The 25,242-nt window shown below is 34.7% G+C and overlaps 1 protein-coding gene and 1 non-coding gene across 4 annotated transcripts; both read left to right on the plus strand.

Moving 5' to 3' along the window:
* The first annotated feature begins 4,880 nt into the window (after positions 1-4,880).
* On the plus strand, positions 4,881-18,089 carry HK3 (histidine kinase 3). 3 transcript variants are annotated; one of them, XM_028237941.2, is made up of 12 exons: positions 5,132-5,762; positions 5,906-6,457; positions 7,223-7,504; positions 7,920-8,089; positions 8,363-8,575; positions 14,119-14,305; positions 14,391-14,442; positions 14,547-14,776; positions 14,874-14,972; positions 15,410-16,545; positions 17,081-17,439; positions 17,552-18,089. In XM_028237941.2, the coding sequence occupies exons 2-11, from the start codon at positions 5,972-5,974 to the stop codon at positions 17,346-17,348; spliced, it is 3,123 nt and encodes a 1,040-aa protein (XP_028093742.1). In that variant the 5' UTR covers positions 5,132-5,762; positions 5,906-5,971; the 3' UTR covers positions 17,349-17,439; positions 17,552-18,089. The 3 variants fall into 3 exon arrangements, with proteins under 3 accessions (XP_028093747.1, XP_028093739.1, XP_028093742.1); XM_028237946.2 differs by having other exon boundaries at positions 4,881-6,457; positions 17,599-18,089; XM_028237938.2 differs by having other exon boundaries at positions 4,883-6,457.
* Positions 18,090-19,740: 1,651 nt separating this feature from the next.
* Positions 19,741-19,822, plus strand: TRNAS-UGA (transfer RNA serine (anticodon UGA)). Its single transcript has one exon. It is a non-coding gene; the product is annotated as a tRNA-Ser (tRNA).
* Positions 19,823-25,242: the final 5,420 nt, after the last annotated feature.

Below are 25,242 nucleotides of genomic sequence, written 5' to 3' on the forward strand. Positions count from 1 at the left end.
TCCATTACGCCATTACTTGCAGTTAGGTTTCCCTCCTCAATTTGAATTTGAAATGTGAGTAACTGTTAAAGCCACATCACCTTGCATCTCTTTATTAATCTACTGCTACTCAGATCTCGTAACAACCAATACTAATTGCCACGCGTACGATCAAGATCGAAGACTTGAATAGTCTTCCTATATTACTCTTATTTTGTCACGCGTCGAATTGTAATTGGCTTGTACAAAATATGTAGCCAACAGAATCTAAGTGTTGTTTTGAGAAGTTTTGTAAAAAGTCACGTTTTTTATCCAAGGCCAAAAAAGCTGGCAGCCAAAAACGCTGTGAATTTCTAGTTGGGGAGAGAGCAAAAATGTAAGTGTTAAAATTACAAATTAGGACCTATGATAAAAAAAAGTAAAAAAAATAAATTTCTTATGTTAGGTAAGGGTATTTTGGTAATTTTAATTTGATTTGACATCATAAACAAATATTAAACCAAAAAGTCGAAAGCCAGCTTTTTACCAACTTCCCAAATCACTTTCCAAAAAGTTAAAAAACTTGGTAAAAAGCTAAAAGCTAGTTTTTTACCAACTTTTCAAAACACCCATAAATTATGCATTATTTTTTTAATTTTTTTTTCTTGATTTGAGTTATTGATCTCTGTTATTATTATTGTTTTAATTAAGAAAGTGCAAGTAAAATATATGCAAGTTTTTTTTTTTTTCATCTACAAAGTTAATATGATTGACATATTCTTAGTTTTTCGGATTTTTCTAATACTTTTTGAAATTGTTAAAGTTGATTTCTAATCGGAAATAGGCCTGCCAAAAAATGTTTTAAAAAAAAAAAAATAGAAAAATGAAATTTGTTAGCTAAGAGATTGTCTTTTCAGTAAGTCACTTAAATTTTATTCATATACTTAGATGCATCTGAGGGTTGTTTTACTTATAATTTATAAGTTGGCTTTTTTTATTTATTATAAAAAGATGTGAAAAAAAAAAAAGAGAAATTATATAATTCATATAAGTCAATAAGCAAATAAACAATTTATAAGTCATATTATCAAATTAGCTCTTAATTCATTATTAATTGATTTTAAGTTAGATCTTATTGAGTGTTTTCTTGTGGACTAAAGTTTTCGGCCCATATCCGTTTCACATGAAAGTTTAAGAACGCAAAAAATAATCACAAATGAATTGCGAATATGAGATTTTCGAGATCTTTGCTCATTATTATTTTTTGTATAATTTCAGTTATATAAATTTTTAAATTGATAAATGAGAATAGAGATAGATTAGTTGCACTTCTTGTGCAATACTTCAACTCAAACATTATACTTGATAAGACAGTGACTCATCCATTAATCAACTATGTAATGTTACACAATTTTCGCTTATACTCATTTACATATATTAACTTACAATTATTTTTATTTTATTTTATTTTTTATATATCCAATATCCTTGGTTGTTCTCTCTTTAACATAAAAACAAAAAAAAAAAAAATCATAAAAATTGAACGCAAAAGAGACACCCTATTGCTCCTTAGGGTTGGGGGTTGGGTGTGTTCAATTTGCAATTTACAACTACGTTGTACTGTAAAGGTTGTTTTATCATTGGGTGGGGTTTTACCTTACCTAGTGAGATGACATGTCACCCAAACCCAAAAAAGAAAAGAAAAGGGTGCACTATTACGTTTAGAGAGGGTAAAAACAAAAAGTACTATTATTCGGGAATAAATGTATTCTGATTAGAGTTAAGTGCTTTACCCTGTAGCCAAACAGCACTTTTACATTCCAGAACAGAGCAAAAAAACATAACGCCTCGAGGTGCTTCTGTCGTGGGTCCACTCATCTCCACCTACTCTTTTTGACTCCTCTCCTATCCTCCCTCTCATCTCACAAGGGTATTGCTTCCAAATTGGAGGGTGCTTTGGGAATTTTATTTTATTATTTTTGGTAAATATATCTTTTAAGGGAACTTCTATTTGCACACATCATTTTCCCTCTTCCCTCATACTTAATGATATTTTTTTTATTACATTTTTGTCTTAAAAAAAAATTATCAAAATATCCCTTTCTTCTTCAACCAAAACCCTAACCCTAATCGCTCCCTCCGTCGCCTCCTCCACCCCTTCTGTTGCCTCTTCCACTAGCCCCCATCTTTACGAATGGAGGGCCTTCCCTATCCCATCTCTCGTCGCTCACACTCCCTAGTCCCTCTTTTCTTCCGTTGCTCATCGCTCGTTGTCCACTTTCTACCCTTTTCGAACCAAACACGTTGATTCGGAAGTACAGTGTTGAACCGATGTGTTTTGTTCGGATGTTGATAGTCAAATCGATGTGTAATTTTCAACCCTGGTTTAACGAACGGCGGATGTGTCGTGATGGTGGGTCACCGCTACGATGGTGGTAGTAGCAAGGACGAGGGGTAGTCGGCAAAGGGGTTGGACGGGTGTGTGGGCTGCGATGGCAGGTAGAGGGAACGATGGGACGATGACTAGAAACGGTGACTGCGACCATGGTGTTGCTGATGGTGGTTGATTTAGGGTTAGGGTTTGGAGAATGAAAAATGTAAGGGAAGGTGGGTGGATTGGGTGTGTTGGAAAATTGTGTGTGTGGTTTAGATATAGGGTATAATTGAAAGAATAATGTGTGTAATGAGTAATATATTTTTTTTTTTTTTGGGTGTGTGAACTAAGAAGGATGTGTATAGCGAGAAAATGGTGTGTGCAAATAAAAGCTCCTATCTTTTAAACTCTTTTTTTTTTTTTTTTTTTTTTACTACACATGATTTATGGGTGTAAAATTAAATTTAAAAAAGTATGTAAAAATCTCAAATTAATTCCGTTTGGAATAACTTATTATAAATTTAAAATTAATATATAAATTAAAAGCAACCTTTCTCATATTTTAGATAATTAACTTATTTAAATTATTTATATCCAAATAAATTATAAGTAAAAATTATATCAAACAGTACTATCAAATTAAAATAATTTAAATGGATTAAAGGATCCCATTACTAAGATGTAGTTAAATACACTCATTAAACTACATACATTATATAGGGCAATTCTTATTGCATTTGATCGAGATAAACGTAAAGAAAAATTAAATAAATGTATTTAGTAACATAAATGTGTAGCATGTATATATATGGTCTATTTTGACAATTAGATAAGAAGTTTGTTTATTAATTTTTTAATTTTTTTAAATCAATTACATTTCTATTTTTTTTTTGTACGTTTTAAAAAAAAATGTTAAAAGATTGACTTTTAACCTACTTTTCAAAATAGGCTGTTAGCACGCACTAAATAAATAAGTATAAATTACACTAACGGTCCCTATAGTTTGAGACTTGTGTCACTTTGATTCATAACTTTTCAATTGTGACACATTTGACTATGAATTTTGAATCTTGTTTTAAATAAAGGATAATTGAAGATACCATTTATTAATTTCAAGGGTAAAATTGTCAATTTGATAAAATATAAACTAATTTGACAAAAATAAATGTCAAAAAAATATTATTGAATTTTTAAAAATTATTTTTACACACTAAAGATAAAATTATGTAACATTGATATATCTTTTAGACATTTATTTATTTATTTATTTTACTAAATTAATTTTTATTATATGTTTTGATGATAATCATGTAATGCGTGGTTGTTTTTATTTTCATTAAATTAGTTTTTATTTTTTCAAAAGTTAAATATCGCGACAACTTTGATATCATTATTAAATAAATCCATTAAATCAAAAAAATCTAAAACTAAAAATATTTCATATATTAAATATATCGATTACACATTAAAATTCTAACAACCAGTCATTACATAATCATTATCCAAATACATAATAAAAATTAATTTGGTAAAAAAAAATAAATGTTTAAAAGATTTATCAATTTTACATAATTTTATCTTTTGTGGGCAGAAATCATTTTTAAACATTTAAAAATATTTTTTTGACATTTATTTTTATCAAATTAGTTTATATTTGATCAAATTGACAATTTTGCCCTTGAAATTAAGCAATAACATTTTCAATTGTTCTTATTTGTAATAAGATTCGAAATTCATGATCAAATGTGTCATAATTAAGTAAAAAATTAGTAAAAAAATTTGATTTCATACTATTCACTCCAATACTAAAATTAGAATTTACATTAGCTTGTTTCACATCTTGGGTTGTCCAGGAAGACGTTCGGACATGAATGACAAAAAAGCTATCAAATTACCTTTTAAGACATTTGGTCTAATAGTAAAAATTTAAATTTGATGAAAAATCAATTTTTTTTATTTGACAAAATATCTATTTTTTCCTCTATTTGATATCACTATGATAAAAACGTTAGAGCTCACTTTTAAATTTTTTTATTTATTAAATTTAAATTTAATAACAAATTTAAGTAAAGATAGAAGATTGTCTAAATAATCTTATAAACTGCACCAAACAAGAGGCAACAATCGTAGTGATGGGGAAATGATATTACGGCTGGTTTGAAAATTAGTTATTTTAATTTATTTTTTATGAGAAAAAACGTAGAGAAAATGAAAAAAGAGACGTCACGAGATGTTTTGATTTTTTTTATTATTTTAGTCTAAAATAAAATAAAATCTCACCCGGGCATAGAAGGGTACTTTTGTCAAAGTGAAAGTACAGCCATACAGGAAAAAACATTGAGTTTAACGACTTGGCGTGTAGAAGTTGTCCATTGTCACCAAGGATTCTCTAGAGTGTTTTTTTCCTAAAGTTTCCTAAAGTAGTGTATTGTGTAGTTGAGATTTAATGCTGAAAAATTGATGTGACTTGTCATTAAATCTCAACCACACAATGCACCACTCTAGGAAACTTTAAGAAAAAAAAACTCTAGAAGATCCTTGCTCGTCCATTGTGGGCATGTAGATGGATAAGGATGTCAACGCAAAAAAGAAAAAAAAAGTTGGAAATTACAGTGAATTTCTGCTCCCACTCTATCTATACTATACTATTCCTTCTCTGCCCTTTCTTACATTTTATTTTATTTTTATTTTTTGGGTACAATTATTATTATTATTTATACACACATATATGTATGTTTTTATTTTTTGTTTTTAGTTTTTTTGAATTTTAATTGGGATGCAATGGATACAGATAATAGTTTGTGCTAGCAGACGTTTCTACCGCCATATTCTTCTCATCTTTCTTTCCCAGATTCTTGTTTCATAGTGAGTGCCCATATGAGTCGAGCCTTTTTTTAGCTTCCCTCTCTCTCTCTCTCTCTCTCTCTCTCTACTTGCTTGTTCCTCTCATTTGTTTCCGTCATCTTTATAATTCTTGGTGAATTATTGCTTCACTCTCTGTCTTTTAACTTTCAAAGTTTGGCTTACTTGGAAGAGTCAAAAACTTACTACTACACCACCCACATCATCTTCATGTTTGATTTCTTGATTTTGTTATAAAGATTCTTTGTTGGTGGTCTCTTCTTGGGTTTTGTTTCTGATTTGATTTCTAAATTTTGGGAATCTTTGTTTGGGAGTTTGGTCCATTTCTCCTTCTGGGTTTTTGGTTGGTAGCTGAGAGGATAAAAATCAAAATTCTGTTTGGGAACTGGGAATTCGAATCTAGTGGACCTTTGATTCTCTCTGGTGGGTGTGTTTGGGATTTTCTTATCTTTTTATTTTTCTGGGTTTTCTTGCATTTTAATTGTGAAGCTATATTGGGTGGATAAGGAAGCATCTTCTCTCACCTCTTTTCAATCTACGGAATTTGGATTTGGAATTGGAGTTGGAGGTGGTGGGCTCATCTTCTTCCTACTTCTTTGCTTCTTTCAACTTTGAATTTTTAAATTTTTATGTTAGGTCGTCTAACTAAGTTTCTGTAGATTTGACAGTGGTGGAGTTCAATTTTTTTTTTTCTTTTTTTATTTTATGAAGTTAAAAAGCAGCCAAGACCCAGTTCAATCTGATACTGTTTGAACTCTTTTCTGGTTACTGTTGTGGATGAGTTTTCTTCATGTAATTGGGTTTGGCTTGAAGGTTGGCCACCTACTGTTGATGCTATGTTGCTGGCTTTTCTCTGTGATTTCCATGAATTGGTTCATTAATGGTGGAATCATGGAAACCAAGACTGGTTTTCTTGGTGATGGCACAAAGATTTGGGTGAAATTTTGGGAGATGATCTCAGAAATCACTAGTAAGATCCACCATCGATACTACCAGTATATTGGGTCCAAGAAAGTGAGAAAAACATGGTGGAAGAACCTTTTGGTCACTTGGATTGTTTTCTGGACCTTAGCGTCTTTGTCTGTGTTCTGGTACATGAGCTCCCAAGCTGTGGAGAAGAGGAAAGAAACCCTTGCAAGCATGTGTGATGAGAGAGCTAGAATGTTACAAGATCAGTTTAATGTCAGTATGAATCATGTACAAGCTATGTCCATTGTGATTTCAACTTTCCACCATGGAAAAAGGCCATCTGCTATTGATCAGGTATAGTTTGATCTTCCTTCATTTCTGTGAAGTTTATGATACCAAATTGGGTTTAACTCAACATGGTGTTCAGTGCTGAGCTTATCTTAGAATCATATTTGATTTATTCTCCTCGTTAATTGGTTAAGCAAGAACCCATCTGCTATTGATCAGGTTGATCTTCATTTCTGTGAAGTTTATGATACCAAATTGCATAGAAATTGAAAATTCTTTGTCTAATTGCCTTAACTCAACATGGGTGTTCACTGCTTTAGCTTATCTTAGAATCATATTTGATTTATTCTCCTCCTTAATTGGATAAGCAAGAACCCTTCTGCTATTGATCAGGAAAAATTTGATCTTCCTTCATCTCTGTGAAGTTTATGATTACCAAATTGGGTAGAAACTGAAAATTCTTTGCCTAATTTCCTAATTTTTCTTTAACTCAATATGGGTGTTCAGTGCTCAGCTTACCTTTTAGAATAATATTTGATTTACTCTCCTCCTTAATTGGTTAATTCTGAACAAATTTTGGATACCACACATGTTGTGACTATCTATATATTTCCATTCCTGTAATTTATTCCCACAATCTGGCCTATTCCTCATGAGTTGTCTTTGTTTGTAATGTTAAAAATGGTATATTTGAATTGAATTAAGCTCAACATGTGAAATAATGTCCTGTGCATATAGGTTGATTCAGAACAAGCTTCTGTTTCTTTTCTTCTTTTGCGTCTGATCTGTGATGTCCATTTAGTGAAACAATCTAACTTTATGAACCGATAGATGACTTTTGCAAGGTACACGGAAAGAACAGCTTTTGAGAGGCCCCTTACAAGTGGCGTGGCATATGCTGTGAGGGTGTTGCACTCTGAAAGGGAACAATTCGAGAAGCAACAAGGCTGGACAATTCGGAGGATGGACACTCTTGAACAAACTCCAGTCCATAAGGACGAGTATAACCCAGAAATCCTCGAGCCATCCCCAATACAGGAGGAATATGCTCCTGTTATCTTCGCACAGGACATTATTTCACATGTCGTTTCCATTGATATGCTGTCAGGCAAGGTGAATTCTTTGTTTATTTTCTTGCATATTTATTGGGATTTAGCAAATTTTGGCCTTATACCAACTGACAAAAATATGGTGGTAGATTCAATATGGTGATAAAAATATGGTGAATTCTTTGTTTCCATTGATATGCTGTCGGGCATGGTGAACGCTTTTTTTAGTAGTGTATTGAGACTCAATCTTTCGGATTCAGAGCAGACTATTAGTTTTCAAGTGAAAGATGGTTTTTTACAATCATACTTTGGTTTGAAACTCTTTTGTTAACATTTCTGAATTATACATGCCAAAAAGAAGAAACGTTATGTAAATCATACTACTGCCTTATTTAATCAATGAAAAGAAAAAGAAATAGTAATTTTGATTTGACTATTTATTACAACATAGTCAATCTTGACAACTTGTGTACCAACAGGAAGATTGTGAAAATGTGCTGCGCGCAAGAGAATCCGGAACAGGGGTTCTCACTGCACCTTTTCCGCTACTCAAATCAAATCGCCTTGGAGTCATATTGACTTTTGCCGTCTACAAGTCAGATCTTCCCTCAAATGCAACACCAAATGAGAGGATTCAAGCAACTGATGGGTAAGTTGTCTACCTATAAATCATGATTTACCATTCGCTCCTTAAGGGTAATAGTGAATGGAAGAAATAAGTATAAAAGGATGACAATATAGAAGTGAATCTATGCGTAATAAATTGTATTAAAAAAATCAACTGATAAAATTAAGCTAGTTGGAGTGTTGTCTGAGCAACCCTTGAGTGATCAGTGCAACTAGAATTTTTAGGATGCAAACAAGATTTGAAAATATCAAATTACATAAGAAACTCCTTTAATGTTTCCCTGCTTACACGCAGGTACCTTGGTGGAGTCTTTGATATTGAATCGCTTGTGGAGAAGTTACTTCAACAACTTGCAAGCAAACAAACCATCATTGTGAATGTGTTTGACACGACGAATTCTTCACGCCCTATCAGCATGTATGGCTCTAATGTATCATATGATGGGTTAGAGCATGTTAGCATACTCAACTTCGGGGATCCGTTCAGAAAACATGAGATGCGTTGCAGGTGATCTATATATTCCTCTCTATTACTAAATATTTTTGTACTCTACCTTCCTATGATACTAGCCCCTCCAGTCTAGTGTGTTAATTTACCAATTTTGCCCCTTCTACATACAATAGGCCTGTTTGGTGTAGCTTATTGTATGCTAAAAGCTAATTATCATAAAGCATAAGCTAAAAGCTGTGAGAATATATTCATATCTATTCTGTATATTGTATATATTCTGTATATATTTATATTAGGCATGTTTGATATCCCTTTGATTGTATAGGGATTCTATTTCCTTTTTTTAATCTTTGTCTTAAGGCTATATAAACGGTTGTGTAGTTTGTAAATATACAATTGAATATACAGAAATCTTACATGGCATCAAAGCTAGGTTTCAAATCCTAGTGTCGCTCGCTCTCGGCTTCTCCTTCGCTGGTCCAGACTTGTTGGCTTTGTCTCTTTCTAAGTCGACTCCTCTATGACTTCTCATCAGCAGTTGCTGTTTGCTGCTGGCATCGCAATTGTGACCTCTCGACTCACAATCGCGATCTTCCTCTCTGGTTGTTGCTTCAACCGCTGATCTTCTTGTTTGAAGACTTCTGGTTCAGCTTCGCTGGTTCTCTAGTTTGCCCCTGCTGGTTCTCTTGGTCATCTCTCTCTCGCGGTGGTTCGTGAAGCTTCTCTCCCTCTCTGTCGAATGTCTCTCTCTTGCGAAGACGTGTAACCTCTGGTTTTGTCCTCTCTCTTCTGATTATCTGATTCACTGTTTTGATCTAGTAAATAAAGAGTTTATTTACACTTTAGCCCTTTAGTTTGTGATTATCTGGTTATTTGGTGTCAATTTTTTGAGTTATTATACTTCGCCCATCATCTTTGTTTTATTATAATGTCGGACATTAAAATCCAAGCCATCAAACGCAAACTCACTGTTGGCAATTATGCCTATTGGGCCAGTGTTATGATGAATTTTCCTCTTGGTTAGAAAAAAATGAGATTATGTTTCTAGCTCTGTTCCCTGTCCATCAGAAGGCCCAACCAAGAGCGAAGGCCCTTAGACCCGAAAACGGAAGGATACTTGATTTCCTGTGATATTTGGGATTGTGATAATGCCCAAGTTCTGACCTGGTTTCATAATTCAGTCCTGCATCACTGCTAAGGTGGTGTGGGACTATTTATAGGGTGTTTATCAGCAATCCAATTTTGCTAAGCGGTATGAGTTGAAAACAGCTATTTAGGGTGCTCGTTAGCGGGATCAGTCCATTTAGGTTTTCTATATTGAGATGACAGGTCTCTTGGATCAGTTGACTCTTATGGAACCATCTAGCCTTAAGGTTATAGATGCTTATGTTGAGTTTTATGAACAGGGTGGTCTAGTGCAGTTCTTAACGGTTCTCTCCCCTCAGTATGAGGCTATTCGTGATGGCATATTTCACCGGTCACCTCTTCCCTCTGTAGATGCTATTGTTTGTGAGCTCCTCTTGGAGGAAACTCACTTAAGACGGTCAGTCAGACTTCATCTCCATCTGTCTTCCTAGCTCCTGTTCAACCTCCGTTGCTATCGACGCCACATCCTCATAAACTTCAGGCCTCTACGAAACCCAAAAAGGGACCCCTGGCTTCAGATGAGTGTGTTTTTTGCCATCAAAAGGGGCATTGGAAGTACAATTGTCCTAAGAAGGGATGTGCATCTTCTCAACAATCTCAATCACAGTCCCGAGCTCCTCCTCAGAGTGCTTTCCGGCCTCCTGCTACTTATACTGCATCTACTCCGGCTCCCGATCTTGACTTAGCTCCCTTGAGTGCTCAAATTGCTCAATTTCAACATATCCTGTTTATCTCTCAGCCATCCCCATCTGCCTCCGCTTTTATCTCTCTTCATTCAAGTCTACTTGGGTTCTCTTCAGATATCCCTTCTTCTGTCTGGCTTTTTGATTCTGGCGCCTCTCATCATATGACTACTTACATTTTCTTACTTTAAAACTATATTCCCCCACTCGTTCTTATTACCATTAATACTACTAATGGGTCTGGTATGATTGTTTTGTCTATTGGGTCTGTCTTACTCTCTATCTTATCTGCCGTTATTATTCTCTCTATTCTTTATGTTTCTCAGTTATCTGTCAGTTTATTATCTATCAGTCAACTTGATGCTTTTGGTTTTGATGTTATCTTTTCCTCTTCTGTCTGTTGCATGCAGGATCGGGTGTCCAAGAAGTAGATTAGGACTGGCTGTAAAGTTGGAGATCTCTATGTAGTAGAAAGCTTGCATCTCCCTTTATCTACCTCTCCAGTTGCACTTTCTTCGTTTCAGTTAGATTCTCAGTCGAGTCAGCTTTATTTATGGCATTTTTGCCTAGATCATTTGTCTATTGACCGCTTACGGTCTTTAGCTTAGTCAGAATTATTGGGTAAAGTTTCTCCTAGTCAAATTGATGAATGTTAGAGGTGTAAACTTGCTAAAATGTCAGCTTTACCATTTAATAAAAGTATTTATATTTATGTTTTCCCTTTTTCTCTTGTGCATTTGGGGACCATCTCCTGTTCTCACTAAAAGGGGTTCTGCATACTATGTGTCTTTTGTTGATGATTGCACCCGCTATACCTGGGTTTATCTTATGACTCATAAATTTGACTTCTACCAAATATATCGTAACTTTTAGTCTATGATCACTACACAGTTTGGGTTTACCATTAAATTGTTATGGTCTAACTTAGGTGGGAAGTATTTTAAAACTGAGTTCTGTGAGTATCTGACCAATTTCGGTACTATTCACCAAACTTCCTGTACCGATACACTCGCCCAAAATGGTCGTGCTGAGCGTAAATACTGTCATCTCCTTAAGACAATTAGATCTCTCCTTATTTTTGCCTCTATTCCAGCTCCCTTTTGGGGGGAAGCTGTTCTTACAACTGCTTTTCTTCTCAACCGCATGCCTACCCCCTACTCTTTAGTCATTCTCCTTATGAGGCTCTGTTGTTCCAACGCCCCAATTACTCTCTCTTTCGTGTTTTTGTGTCTACATGTTTTGTCCTTCTTTCCCAGAAAGATAGGATAAAACTTAGTGTCCGGTCTGTCTTATGTGTCATTTTGGGGTACAGTCTTACTCAAAAAGGCTATCGTTGTTACGATCCAATTTCCCACCGTCTTTATGTCTCCTTCCATGTTGTTTTCCTGGAATGTCTAGCTTACTTTCAGCTTCCTCCTTTCATTACTCCGGTTTCTTAAAAGGATTTGGTTCACCTTGATACATTTCCTTCTGAGGTCCATTCTGATGAGTACATCTCTACTGTCCACCATGACTTTGTTCCTTCTTCTCTTCCTACCCCTCCTGCTGAGTCCTTCTCCACTGTCTCCCATGAGTTTGTTCTAGCCTCTCCATCTTCTCCCCCGACTGCTCCTTCTCCTCTTCCGTTGTCAGTCTATTCTTGTCTCAAGGCTTTCCCTCTACCAATTGTCTCTGCTTCTGCTACTGATCCTTCTGCTTCTGCTGACCCTGATCTTGCTAACCATAAGTATCCCTTTTGCATCCGTAAACAAGTAGTCAAACTTGATTTTTCTTAAAACATGTTTTTCTCCTTCATTCTGTACGTTTTTATCTGTTATTCACTCTTTTTCAGAACCTCAGGCTTACAAGGAGGCTTGTCAGGATCATAATTGGATTCGAGCAATGGATGATGAGTTGTCTGCATTGCAGAAGACTAGTACTTGAGAGCTAGTTCCTCTACCTGCTAGCAAGAATCTGATCGGTTACAATTGGGTCTATAAAGTCAAGACTCATTATAATGGTTCTCTCAAGCGCTACAAAGCTCACCTGGTTGCCAAAGGTTACTCACAAAAGTATGGTATTGATTACGAGGAGACTTTTGCCCTTGTTGTCAAGATGACTACTGTCCGTACTTTGATTTCTGTTGCTGTTGTTCGTCATTGGCCTCTTTATCAGATAAATGTTAAGAATGTTTTTCTTAATGGCCATCTCACTGAGGAGGATTACATGCGTCCTCCTCCTGACCTTCACCATTCCTTTGGACAAGTTTGTCGTCTTCAGCGTGCTCTGTATGGTTTGAAGCAATCTCTTCATACTTGGTATGATCGCTTTCAGACAATTGTTACTGAGCTTGGGTTTCATCCTTGTACCCACGACTCTACCTTGCTTTCCCTCCACACCTTTGTTGATTTTGTTGCCTTATTACTGTATGTGGATTATATGATTATCACTGGTTCTAACTTGTCCGCTATCTCTAAGGCCAAGTAGTATCTCTTCTGCATTTTCGAAATAAAGGATCTGTGACCATTGCGGTATTTTCTTGGTATTGAGGTGGCTTCTTCTCCCAAAGGTTACTTTTTGTCTTAGGCCAAGTATGCCAATGAGGTTATTCATCTTGTCGGTCTTACTGACACTAAGATTTCTGATACCCCCGTTAAACTTAATGTGAAGCTCAATACTACTGATGATATCCCTCTGGCTAATCCGACTGTATATCGAGGGCTTGTGGATTACTTAGTCTATCTAACGGTTACTCGCCCTGATCTGGCCTATGTTGTTCATGTGGTTAGCCAGTTCGTTTCTACTCCTCGCTCTATCCATTGGGTTAGTTTGCTTTGGATTCTTCGTTATCTTCGTGGTACTATCTTCCAAGGCTTGCTGTTGTCTTCTACTTCATCGTTAGATTTGGTGGCCTATGCTTATGCTGATGCTGATTAGGCTGGTGATGTTACTGATCGTAAGTCCGCTTCTGGTTTCTATATGTTTCTTGGTGATTCCTTGATTTCTTAGAAAAGTAAGAAACAAACTGTTGTTACCTGTTCTACTGCTGAAACTGAGTACCGTGTTATGACTCATGTTATTGCTGAAGTTGTCTGACTTTGTTGTCCCTCTGTCTTCCCCGACCTCTCTCTACTGTGACAACCGTAGTACTATTCCGATTGCTCATAACATTGTCTTTCATGAATGGACGAAACATATTGAGATTGATTGTCACTTTGTTCGTCAGCATCTGCAATCTGGCTCTATCTCACTTCCATTTGTCACGTCGTCGTTGCAACTTGCTGATTTCTTTACCAAGACTCACACCATTGCTTGGTTTCGGTTTCTTCAAAGACAAACTCACAGTGTTTTCTGCTAAAATACCTTGTGTTTGAGCGGGGGCGTGAGAATATATTCGCATCTATTCTATATATTGTATATATTTATATTAGGCATGTTTGATATCCCTTGATTGTATCGGGATTTTATTTCTTTTTTTTAATCTTTGTCTTAGGGCTATATAAACAGTTGTGTAGTTTGTAAATATACAATTGAATATACAGAAATCTTACAATAGCATCCATTCTCTTGCTTCTCAATAATCAGCTTATTTAAGTTATTTCTGTCTCATAAGTTACAAGCAAAAGCTATACTAAACACTTTGGCAAATATGAAATTAATAACCTCCCTCTACTCTGATGTGTGGTTTCATTGGTGCTTAATGAATCAGAGAAGCTTGTATCTGACAGGGGTGGGCGTGAATTCTTAGTGATTGAGATGGAATTATTACAACTAAGTTTGTTCTTGAAACAGATTCAATCAAAAACCACCATGGCCATGGTTAGCAATAATGATATCTATTGGCATCCTTGTCATTGCATTGCTTGTTGGGCATATATTCCACGCAACAGTGAATCGAATAGCTAAAGTTGAGGATGATTACCAGAAGATGATGGAACTCAAGAAACGAGCCGAGGCAGCTGATGTTGCAAAATCACAGGTATTTGATAGTTGTAGTTTCTTCATTGAAACTTTGTTTACCCGATATGTCTACATGGTCCTAATTGTATTTCAACCCTCCGTAGTTCCTTGCTACTGTGTCCCATGAGATCAGAACCCCAATGAATGGCGTTCTTGGTAAGTTTTTGTTATTCCTTTGTCATTTTGAGTCATTTCAATGCACTGCCATAGTAAATAAATAAGGGGTTGTTGAGTGTTGTCTAAATATGTTTATTCAACAGGAATGTTGCATATGCTCATGGATACAGAATTGGATGTAACTCAACAAGACTATGTCAGAACAGCCCAGGCCAGTGGAAAAGCTCTGGTTTCACTAATAAACGAGGTTTTGGATCAAGCGAAGATCGAGTCTGGTAAACTCGAGCTTGAGGCAGTTCAATTTGATCTGCGAGCAATTTTGGATGATGTGTTGTCGCTTTTTTCTGGAAAGTCTCAAGAAAAAGGATTAGAGGTAGTCAATACATCTCACTTTTCATTGTTTTCTCCGAATTTTTGTTCCTGTTTTATAAAATTAAACGATCTCTTGTCTAATTTAATTGGTTGAGCAGCTTGCAGTTTACATCTCTGATAAAGTTCCCAAGATGCTGATTGGAGATCCAGGTAGATTTCGGCAAATCATCACAAATCTTATGGGTAATTCAATCAAGGTAATTATGCATCAGCTTCTCAAATTTTATTGAATATATGGGAAAACAATTAGGGCTTTAAAAAAGTTGAATTTTGTTTGCAATCAATCAAGAGGAGGGGGGGGGGGGGGGGTAATAGGAGACTTGGTCATGGGAATCTATACAATCTTTATTCTTTCTAAAGCACAATTAATTTCTTTTATTTGAATATTATCCACTCAAGAGGAGAAAAGCATTACATGGTCAACATGGGAATCTATTCAGGGATCGTTTTTTCAAAAGCAAAAAATGATTCTGATATGTGAATTAAAATAATCTGTTAAATATCCAAATGAAACTTTTGGTTTTATGAAATGGGTACCAATTAAAAACATTTGCAAACACTTCCGTGTGAGTTTGTTACATGTTCTTTTTTCCTTGGAACTAGCTTGGAAATTGATGATCTATTTATTTGGCAGTTCACTGAGAAGGGGCACATTTTCGTGACAGTCCATCTCGTTGAGGAGGTGATGGAATCCATAGAAGTTGAGATAGAATCATCGTCCAAGAACACGTTAAGCGGATTTCCCGTGGCTGATAGACGTCAGAGCTGGGCTGGATTCAGAACTTTCAGTCAAGATCGACCTTCTTGTCCTCTCTCATCATCATCCTCCGGCCTCATCAATGTGATTGTATCGGTGGAGGACACAGGTGTTGGGATCCCTTTAGATGCCCAACCTCGTGTTTTCACTCCCTTCATGCAGGTGGGCCCCTCAATCTCCCGAATACATGGGGGCACAGGGATTGGGCTGAGCATAAGCAAGTGTTTGGTTAACCTCATGAATGGTGAAATTGGGTTCGCAAGCTTACCCAAAATCGGGTCCACTTTCACTTTCACTGCTGCATTCACGAATATCTGTTCCAATACCAGCGAGCCTAAGAAGCAGCAAATAAGCAACCAATCTAATCCCATTTCTTCAGAATTTCGGGGCATAACGGCTTTAATTGTGGACTCCAGACCAGTCCGGGCCAAGATGTCAAGATATCACGTCCAGCGGCTTGGAATTCATGTTCAAATGGCTCCTGATTTGAATCAAGCTTTCTCTAGCATAGCCAGTGGGAATTCAGTTATTGACATGATCCTAGTAGAACAAGAAGTTTGGGATAAGGACTCGGCTTTGTCGACTATCTTAGTCAATAAATTAAGAAAAGTAGATCATGGCGTGCCTCCAAAATTGTTTATTCTATCTAATTCTATCAGTTCTACGAAAAGTAGTTTAGCAACTTCTGGCGTTTGTACCCCAAATTTCATTATGAAGCCACTGAGAGCAAGTATGTTAGCAGCATCGCTACAACGAGCCATGGGTGTTGGGAATAAGGGGAATTGCCGCAATGGAGAGGTCCCCAGTGTGTCTCTTCGCAATTTGCTTCTCGGGAGAAAAATTTTAGTTGTAGATGACAATAATGTAAACCTCAGAGTAGCTGCCGGTGCCTTGAAGAAATATGGAGCTGAAGTGGTCTGTGCAGATAGTGGCAAGAAGGCAATCTCGCTGCTAAAGCCCCCCCATAAATTTGATGCCTGCTTCATGGATATTCAGATGCCAGAAATGGACGGGTATGCAAAAATTATCAATTTTAAACCTTATTTTTTAGAGAATAATAGCTTGTGGACCAATTCTTCAATTGTGCTAAAAAAAAAATTTATTTTACTTACACGTATATTTGTAGTAATCAACTCCACCAGTGTTTAACTAACATGGGATGCAATATTTTTTTTAAAAAATTTATGAATTTATTTGGTTTAACTAAGCATGTAGCCATTGACAAGTGAAATGGCAAATATATTGTTGTGGGTGTTTCCTATTCCTACCTGGTTTGTGCTTATCACTAGGTCCGATCATGTTCTTGTTGTCTTCGGATCTTAGTATATATTATGGGTTATTTGGGGGATTAGAGTGAACTCTTGTCACTGACAGCTTTGAGAGAGACAACCGCTCCTTAGAATATCTCTTTCTTCGATAGTAAAAAGGATATGAAATTTTTAATTTAACTAAGCAAATAGTCATTGATAGAGCATAATGACAAAAATATTATATTATTTTAATTTTCTTTCCTTGTGAATCATGTCTATATATCGTCCTTCCTTATAGGTTTGAAGCTACAAAAAGAATCCGAGACATGGAACTCAACATCAATAATTGCATCCAACAGGGAGAACTATCAGTGGAAGCTTACGAAAATGTTTCAGATTGGCACTTGCCAATTTTGGCTATGACGGCGGATGTAATTCAGGCTACACATGAGGCGTGCCTAAAGTGTGGAATGGACGGATATGTTTCAAAACCATTTGAAGCTGAACAACTTTACCGGGAAGTTTCACGCTTTTTCCATACTGCATCATCAGATCAGAGCTCTTAGATAGGACTTACTGGTGAAAAATGACTCCAGCTTAAGTGCCTGTTCTTCGAACTTCGGAATGCTAAAGTGGGTTTTGGGGTTTTTGCCAATGGTGAGTTCTCTAGTAATCTTTTTATTGTAAATTCCAATACAAATTCCATTTAATATTGTAATTATAGTATTATGCCAAGTTCTTACAATTGTTTCTCAATATTTATTTGTAGGTGAAAAGCTGGCATAGCTGATTTACCTTTTTCCTGAAATTTTACAGGAAAATTGTTTGCTTTCAGAGTGTACATACAAGCAATGCTCTTTATAGGTGAGGGGTTCCACTTTCTAGCATGCCCAATTCTTTTTTCGGTTTTGTTGTAAAGTTGGCATCATCTTTGTAGCAGTAGACAGGCTCCCGAGGGTTGTACCATAGAATCTCTGGGGTTGTACTCGCTTCTCGTTCAAAGAACACGAGGTTGCTATTATTTGATGAAGTGTCACGTTCTCTCTGTTTTGCCCTCGGGAGGTTCTAAATTTGTATCATAGAGATTGATTTAGTGGCTAGAATGGAACATAGCGGCTTAGCGACAGAGAAGAGTGGATTGTGTATATTTTAGGTTGAATAAAAATGGAATGATACGTACTCACAGTAGCCCATTTTTCTCATCGGTTTTGTTTCGAAAGGTGCAAAAAAAAAAATGTATGTTCTATTAAGAACTGATGTAATTATCACAGTAAACCAATTTGAGTTGTTTCACAGTTTTTGGCCAATTTGTACAATTTACTTTGAAGGATCAACATGACTTATTAGGACCTTTTGTTTATGATGCGCTAGCCTATCACCTGTGCTATGCACAGGATAATTATACATATTTATATTTGTTTTAAATTTTTTAATATATAAATTATGTTTTTTAAGATTTTTTATAAAAATAATTTAACAATCTTATCACTAATCATAGTGTACAGGAGAAATTAAAAAGGTTACTGCAGTAATTATGCACGAATTGTATCTATAATTATTTGTATGAGGGAATTTTAAATGCTAATTAGAGATTTTGACCATATAATTATTTGTATGAGGGGATTTTAAATGCTAATTAGGGATTTTGACCAAATCAATTAATGCAGGCATGTGGATTGGAAAAAGTTAATAAATGCTGATTAGGAAATTTTGACCAAATCAATAAATGTTGAGGTCTTTTTTTTTTTAAATCAAAAATTTAGAAAATTAAGAATGAGAGATTGGAGCTCTCACAAGGCTTGGGGTTTAGAAATCACTTTTTTTTTTAATATATTTATAATTATCTATATATGTGAATTGTGATTTTTAAATGTCTTATTTTATTTTATTTTAAATGTCTTCTTTTTTTTTTTCATTTTTATATTATATTAAAGTTTAATATTTTGATAATAATCATATGTGTTGGACTTTTCAAGGAATTAAATGTCTTCTTTTTTTTATTATATTATATTAAAGTTTAATATTTTGATAATAATTATATGTGTTGGACTTTTTAAGAATTTTTTTTTATACTGTTCTTAATGCATTAAAATGTTATTATGAGGGTAAGACTTTGAGGGTTGGGAGAAGTTAATAAATGTTAAGGTTTTTTTTTTTTTTAAATCAAAAAATTAAAAAATTTAGATTGGAAGATTGAAGTTCCTACAAGAGTTAGGGTTAAAAACCTCATTTTACTTAATATATAGTATAGATTGTGATTATTCTTGCTCCCCCAATTTAGGAAGATGGAAATCGCCAGTTAGGTTTGTACAACCAAGAAAAGCATGGGTTTGGGCGAAAGATTTCTCGTTGCACATTTTTTATTTGTCTCTCTCTATCATTGACTTCCTGCCTTGGTTATGAATCGGATAAAACAATGGGAAGATAAAAATTCCAAATATATATGGTGTTGCCTGTTGAACTTGCTACCTTGATAAGCACCCTTCTAGGGCTCTCGATTTTTGAATACTAGGTTAACTAGGCTGCTCAAGTATTATGATGGTTGTGATTTGGATTTGTTATATTTTGACAATAGTTTTAGTCACAACAATGGATTTCTTTCGCAACCTAATGCTATATTAGTCAACTAAGAGTGTGTTGGAGTCGAACTCGCTACCTTAATAAGTGACCAAGTAAACATTTTTCGTTTTTAAATTTTCATACAAAAACAAAAGTAAAATGGTATTTTCAATTATGACTCTAATATGTAAAATGTATCTTTTCTCTTCTCACTATTGTGTATAAAATATGTTGTATTCTATGATTATATGTTTTCTTCATTTTCATTGAAATTTGATTATACGATGACAAATAGTTTATGCAACTTAAGGTTGGCTAAAAACTTCGAAGGAAATTAAGGTTGCAGCAAATTAATATTGATATATATAATTATTAATTTAGCACGATTTGTCATCAGTCGTCGATATGTCCGAGTGGTTAAGGAGACAGACTTGAAATCTGTTGGGCTTCGCCCGCGCAGGTTCGAACCCTGCTGTCGACGTGTTTTTTGGTTCATCCATTTTATTGCTACATTTACCATTTTTTTTATAAACAAAATCTTATATAAAAAAGAAAATGTTAAATATAGCATTAGTTACTAGTAACGTTACAATAATGTACCAACCAAAAGTTAATTATTAGTAGGACTACACAAAATATCGTTTAATTCATTAAAATTGCACTGCTTTAACCATTATTTGCAGTTTGAATTTTAAAATTTATAGTCAACCTTCAAATCGCTTCGCTACGCTATAGTTAATATATATTTATTTTTTAATCTTTAATAAAATATCAAAGTAAAAATGAGTGTGAGAGAGATTTAAGATATGAAATTTATTACAAATTAGTAGTTATATATATGAAACATATTTTGTAAAATTATTTTGTGTTATATGTATAAAAAAATTATACAAATTAATGTTATATATTATGCAAATGTATGATAATTAGTAAGAATATTCTTTAATCTGCCAAAAATTGCCTAAACCGTAATTTGTCAATCCATTATTCGGTTTGTAATTTTACTCTCAAACTATTTGAATCGCACTGCGCACACACCCCTAATTAGCAGTGCAATTTAAATATTTAAAAATAAAAATAAAAATGAAATCTTTTTAACAATTACTATTAGCGGTGTAATTCTTGTAAGTAAAAATAAAAATATTCCAACAGTGTAATTTAAGTAGGTTAAAAAAAAAATGATAAAAAGACAATCACATTTCGTGTTCTTTCCTAAACTCAAAGTCAAGGTAAGGTTTCGAGTCTTGCATATTTTTTATATAAATTTTTTGTTTTAAATAGAAAGGTGAAAAAAATGAGAGACACGTGACATAAGAAGAAACTAACATATCATCCGTGCATAAAAATAATCAAAAATTAGTTTTTGAATTAAAATAATATAAAATTTATTTAAAATATCTAGTAAAAATATTTATAATCAATTAATTTTTTTTTATTTTTATCCGAGTTACAAATAAGAGAAGTTTATTTTTTCTGATATCATTAATTGTGTGTTTTAAGTTCTTAATAAAAAATTACATGTCATAATTTAATTGGTAAAAATTAAAGAATAAATTACAAAAAGTATATATATGATAAAATATAAATACATTTCGTTTTATAAGTTTCATAAGTTTAATTTACCATATGATAGTAGTAAATTACATTTGTTAATATATTAATTTTTTTTCTTATTTTGTAAAGCTTAAAATTTGTCTACTCAAAATTATAAATTGTCGTATGTTATCTTACGTGAAAATAGATTATGATTGACTTGTGGTATTGGACTAAACATTAGAAATGATCTCGAAATTACTTGACTCAATATTTTAACCAATGTAACCTTCACCTAATCATTAAAATTGTCTTTATTGGTTCGCGACCAGTATGAACTAGTTTGGAGGTTTCAATATTAGATTAAATATTAAAAAATCGAGTTGATTTTTTTTCCCCAACAATTCTCCGTTTAAGCCTATAATATATCATATTTCAATAGCTCAATATCATTAAAAAAAAAAAAATCTTAATGTTTGCAGTGTTTTTTATCAATTAATAAAAAATTTATAAACATTAAGAGAATTACATTTGAACAAATTCTAACATAAAATTTTTATTTTAAAATTTTAAGACCTACACATTTTCTTTGGCTCTATAAATAATCTTTGAGATAGCAACTAAAATAAATTTCAATCATTATTATATGGAGATACATGTGAAATAAGAGACTGTGGTACACCATTTTAAAAAATAATATATCAAGAGAAATAATCTTTGAAAGATGTCAATCCACTCATATATTTTAGTGATACAAAAATCTAAATTTCAAAACTAATCATTTTCAAATTTTTAAATGAATTAATTAACTTTATTTTTTAAATGTGTAAATCAAGGCATAATAAGATTTTTTTTTTAAATGATTCAATAAAAATTGGAAGGTTTTTTTTTTAAAAAAATTTAAAACTAATTAGTTAACTTTCCTTTTTAAATTTTTAAATTTAAAGTTATAAATAGATTAATTAACTTTTCCTTTTGAAATATGTAAATTAAGGCATAATAATTTTTTTTTTTTAATGATTCAATAAAAGTTAGCCAATAAAAGATTTTTAAATTATTTAAAAAATAAGAATTATAGAAAAATGGTAGGAAGGTTTTGAGTTTCACAAGACTTTTCTCATTAAAAATTTCTTTTCCTTAATATATAGTATAGATACTTGAACACCGAGTATATAGAAAAATTAGAGATGCATAACATAAGGTAACGAGAGACCGGTGACATAAGGAAAAGTAAGCAAGCACTTGAATACCAAGTCTTAAACAAAGAAAATGAAAAAAATTAGAGATGCGCGGCATAAAGAAATGAGAGATGTGTGATATAAGGAGAAGCAAATAAAGACTTAAACCTTAAATCTTAATAGAGAAATAAGAAAAATTATAGATACGTGGCATAAAGAAATGAGAAACACGTAGATTTGTTTGGAAACAACCTACTTTAATATATTTATCGCCTCTTTATTTTATTTGAGTTATATTACTTTTTTACACATCAATGTTACCAAAATAGTTTATATCCAAGCAACCAAATAGATAAATGAGAAAAATGAGAGACATGTAACATAAAGAGAAATAAATAAATTGACACTAAATTTAGCCTTCAGGTAATATAATCATGTAGACAATTGCATAGTATTGGTACAAATCTTATGCGATTACATGACTTAGGATCAAAATCAATTGTCGACCAATTAATTAATTATAGTTTACTTATTTATTTATTATTAGCATACAATAGTTAGCTCGTTTAACCTCAAATTTTCCTCCCCATCATTTTCGTTTCACAAATTTAATTTGGAGACGGACCTAAATTAAGGGTTGGGTTGGAATAAACTAAAAAATCTTAATAATTTATTTGAATCATATTATTTCTTTATTTTTTTACACGTTTTGTGATAAGTAAAAAAAAAACTAAAAAATAAGTTATGCCAAAAACAAGTCTAATAATTAGTGTAAAATGTACAAAATAATCACATGAGATTACTATGTCGACATCTACTTGAATTAGTTCACAAATTTGATTCACATTTGATATGAGATTGTTGGCACCATAAAATATTCTTCTTCTTATTATTATTAGTATTATTATTTTCAGAATACGTGACATTCTCTTATTCATTCGAAAGTTAAAAAAAGTTCTGGAGGTGATGGTGAACATGAAGGACAATATAGATAAGTGGAAGGACACATGGCAAGAAAAGGATGGAAACGGGAGAAACATGTAGTTACTAAGTAGTTATTGCTGTATTTTTTCCTCTATAAATAACCATCAATGGCTACATTGTAAAAGATCAAGAATTTAAATTAAAGACAATTGATTTATATTCTGCTTGTCATTTATATTTCCTGCACTTTATTTTATGCACTTCATTTTCGAAGCATTGGAGTAGAGATAAATTAATGGTTAGTTTGATTGTTCACTCAATCATCTTTTCTCTATCTCCCTCTTTCTTCTTTTAATTTTTCTTTTTTTTACACTTGGCAATTTTGAAATTCTCTTCGTTAAAGCAAAAGAATCGTCAACGCAATCGTTTGATAATTAACTTGAATTTAATTTGTAAAATTTTTTTAATCCTTATTGGCACGCTTGCATTTATGATATTTTCCTCCGTAGAAAAAATAAGCCATAACAAAAAAGTCTAGGCGTGAGTAAACTAATAAATGTAAAGTGCAAAAAACAAATCACACGAGATTAGGGTTCGGACCCTTCTGCACGGGGATATCACGTTATCCAGCGAGCAGGACCCTGATGGGCGCCCTCGTAGAGAGATGGTGGGACACCACCAACTCCTTCCATTTCTCAGCTATCGGGGACATGACGATGACCCCGTTCGACTTTGCCGTGCTGACAGGCCTTGACGTAGGAGGCTAGCCGATCCCCTATGACGAGGATATGGGTGAGTGGGAGGCTGCCTGGATTTATCTGTTGGGAGCTCGCCCACCTGTTGACAAACCTTCAGGCCGCGTCCAGTACACTTGGTTTTCCACACAATTCAGGGAGGCTGTGCCCGAGACTCCCGATGAGATAGCACAGTACACTCGGGGATTTTTGATGTTCTTTTTCGGGACCACTCTGTTCTCCGATAGGGGGAACACTGTTGGACTCTATCTGCTGAGTGCTCTGGTAGACCTATCACAGGTCAGCCGGTATGATTGGGGTGGCGCTGGCCTGTCTACCTTCTACTACTACATGAGTGCGACCTCCCGCGGACGGGGGAACATAGTTGGCGGCTATTGGAGAGCTTGGGAGGTACTTTCTGCCCTCTTGATTTACATTTCTGCTTTTCATTACCTGTACACTGCACACATGGTACACTTCACATTCTGTACTTTGTATTCTGCTCTCAGCATTCTACATTCTCTGTACATTCTGCATTCACATTCTACACTCGACATTCTGTATTCTGATGGATATTGCCCTGTTTTCCATAGCTATGAGTTTTCGCGTACTTTCCGACGCTAGCCCCGGGGCTTGAGGTGGAGGTGCCTCTCACGATTCCTTACTCGCTCGTATTCGAGGGCTAGTACCGGCCGAGAGCCCGAGAGACTTTGCCTTACCTGCGGCAATTTTTTGACACAGTGTGGACGACTGAGGTAATTCAAAACTCTCAGTTCTCCATGCTTTCATCTTTGATTCATCTTGTACATTTATGATTTCTAATCGGCTCATGCATTGGTTATCCGCAGATCACATGGCAGCCCTGGGCGCCCTTGGGTGGAGATACTCGATTTCAGTTTGCTGGGAGATGGGCCTCTTCTCGGTACAGGATCCTATTTGAGGGGCCCGTTGGTAGGGCCTAGTTTCTGGGGGACCGCATCATGAGCTAGACTATGGGCTACCCCAAGCAGAGTGTCCCCACAGCACCTCCGGACGACATGCGGTCTACTGAGGGGCTCACTCCCCAGGATGTCGATAGCGCCATGTTGGGTACCGATGTACTTCTACATTTGGAGGAGGGGGAGTACGCGACTTACCGTCATACATACTTGATGCCTCCATTGACAGGTGTCCGTACTCCCACGAGGAGGTCTGCTGGCATGCCATCATCGAGCCGGGCCCGAGCTGCAGATATTCCTTCGACCAGCAGGGCGGGCACATCGAGAGGTGGGGCTGGAATGGTCCCCCTGATTCCCCCGACTTATTATCACGCCGGATGGCCAGATATCCTGATTGAGTTGATAGGATGGCGATACGGGACTTCCTACCCGATTCCGATAGAGCCCCCTATGCCCGATCACCGATACGTCAGTGATCCTGACTCACCACCTGTATGTTCCACTGCTTTTCATTTACCACTTAGATACTTAGGCATTCATTTACTCATTGGTGACTTGAGCTTGTATCTGCAGCCATCCAGGGAGTATACGGAG

The sequence above is a fragment of the Camellia sinensis genome, chromosome 5 (assembly GCF_055761805.1).
Source record: "Camellia sinensis isolate YWXY chromosome 5, ASM5576180v1, whole genome shotgun sequence".
NCBI classification, from domain to species: Eukaryota; Viridiplantae; Streptophyta; class Magnoliopsida; order Ericales; family Theaceae; genus Camellia; species Camellia sinensis.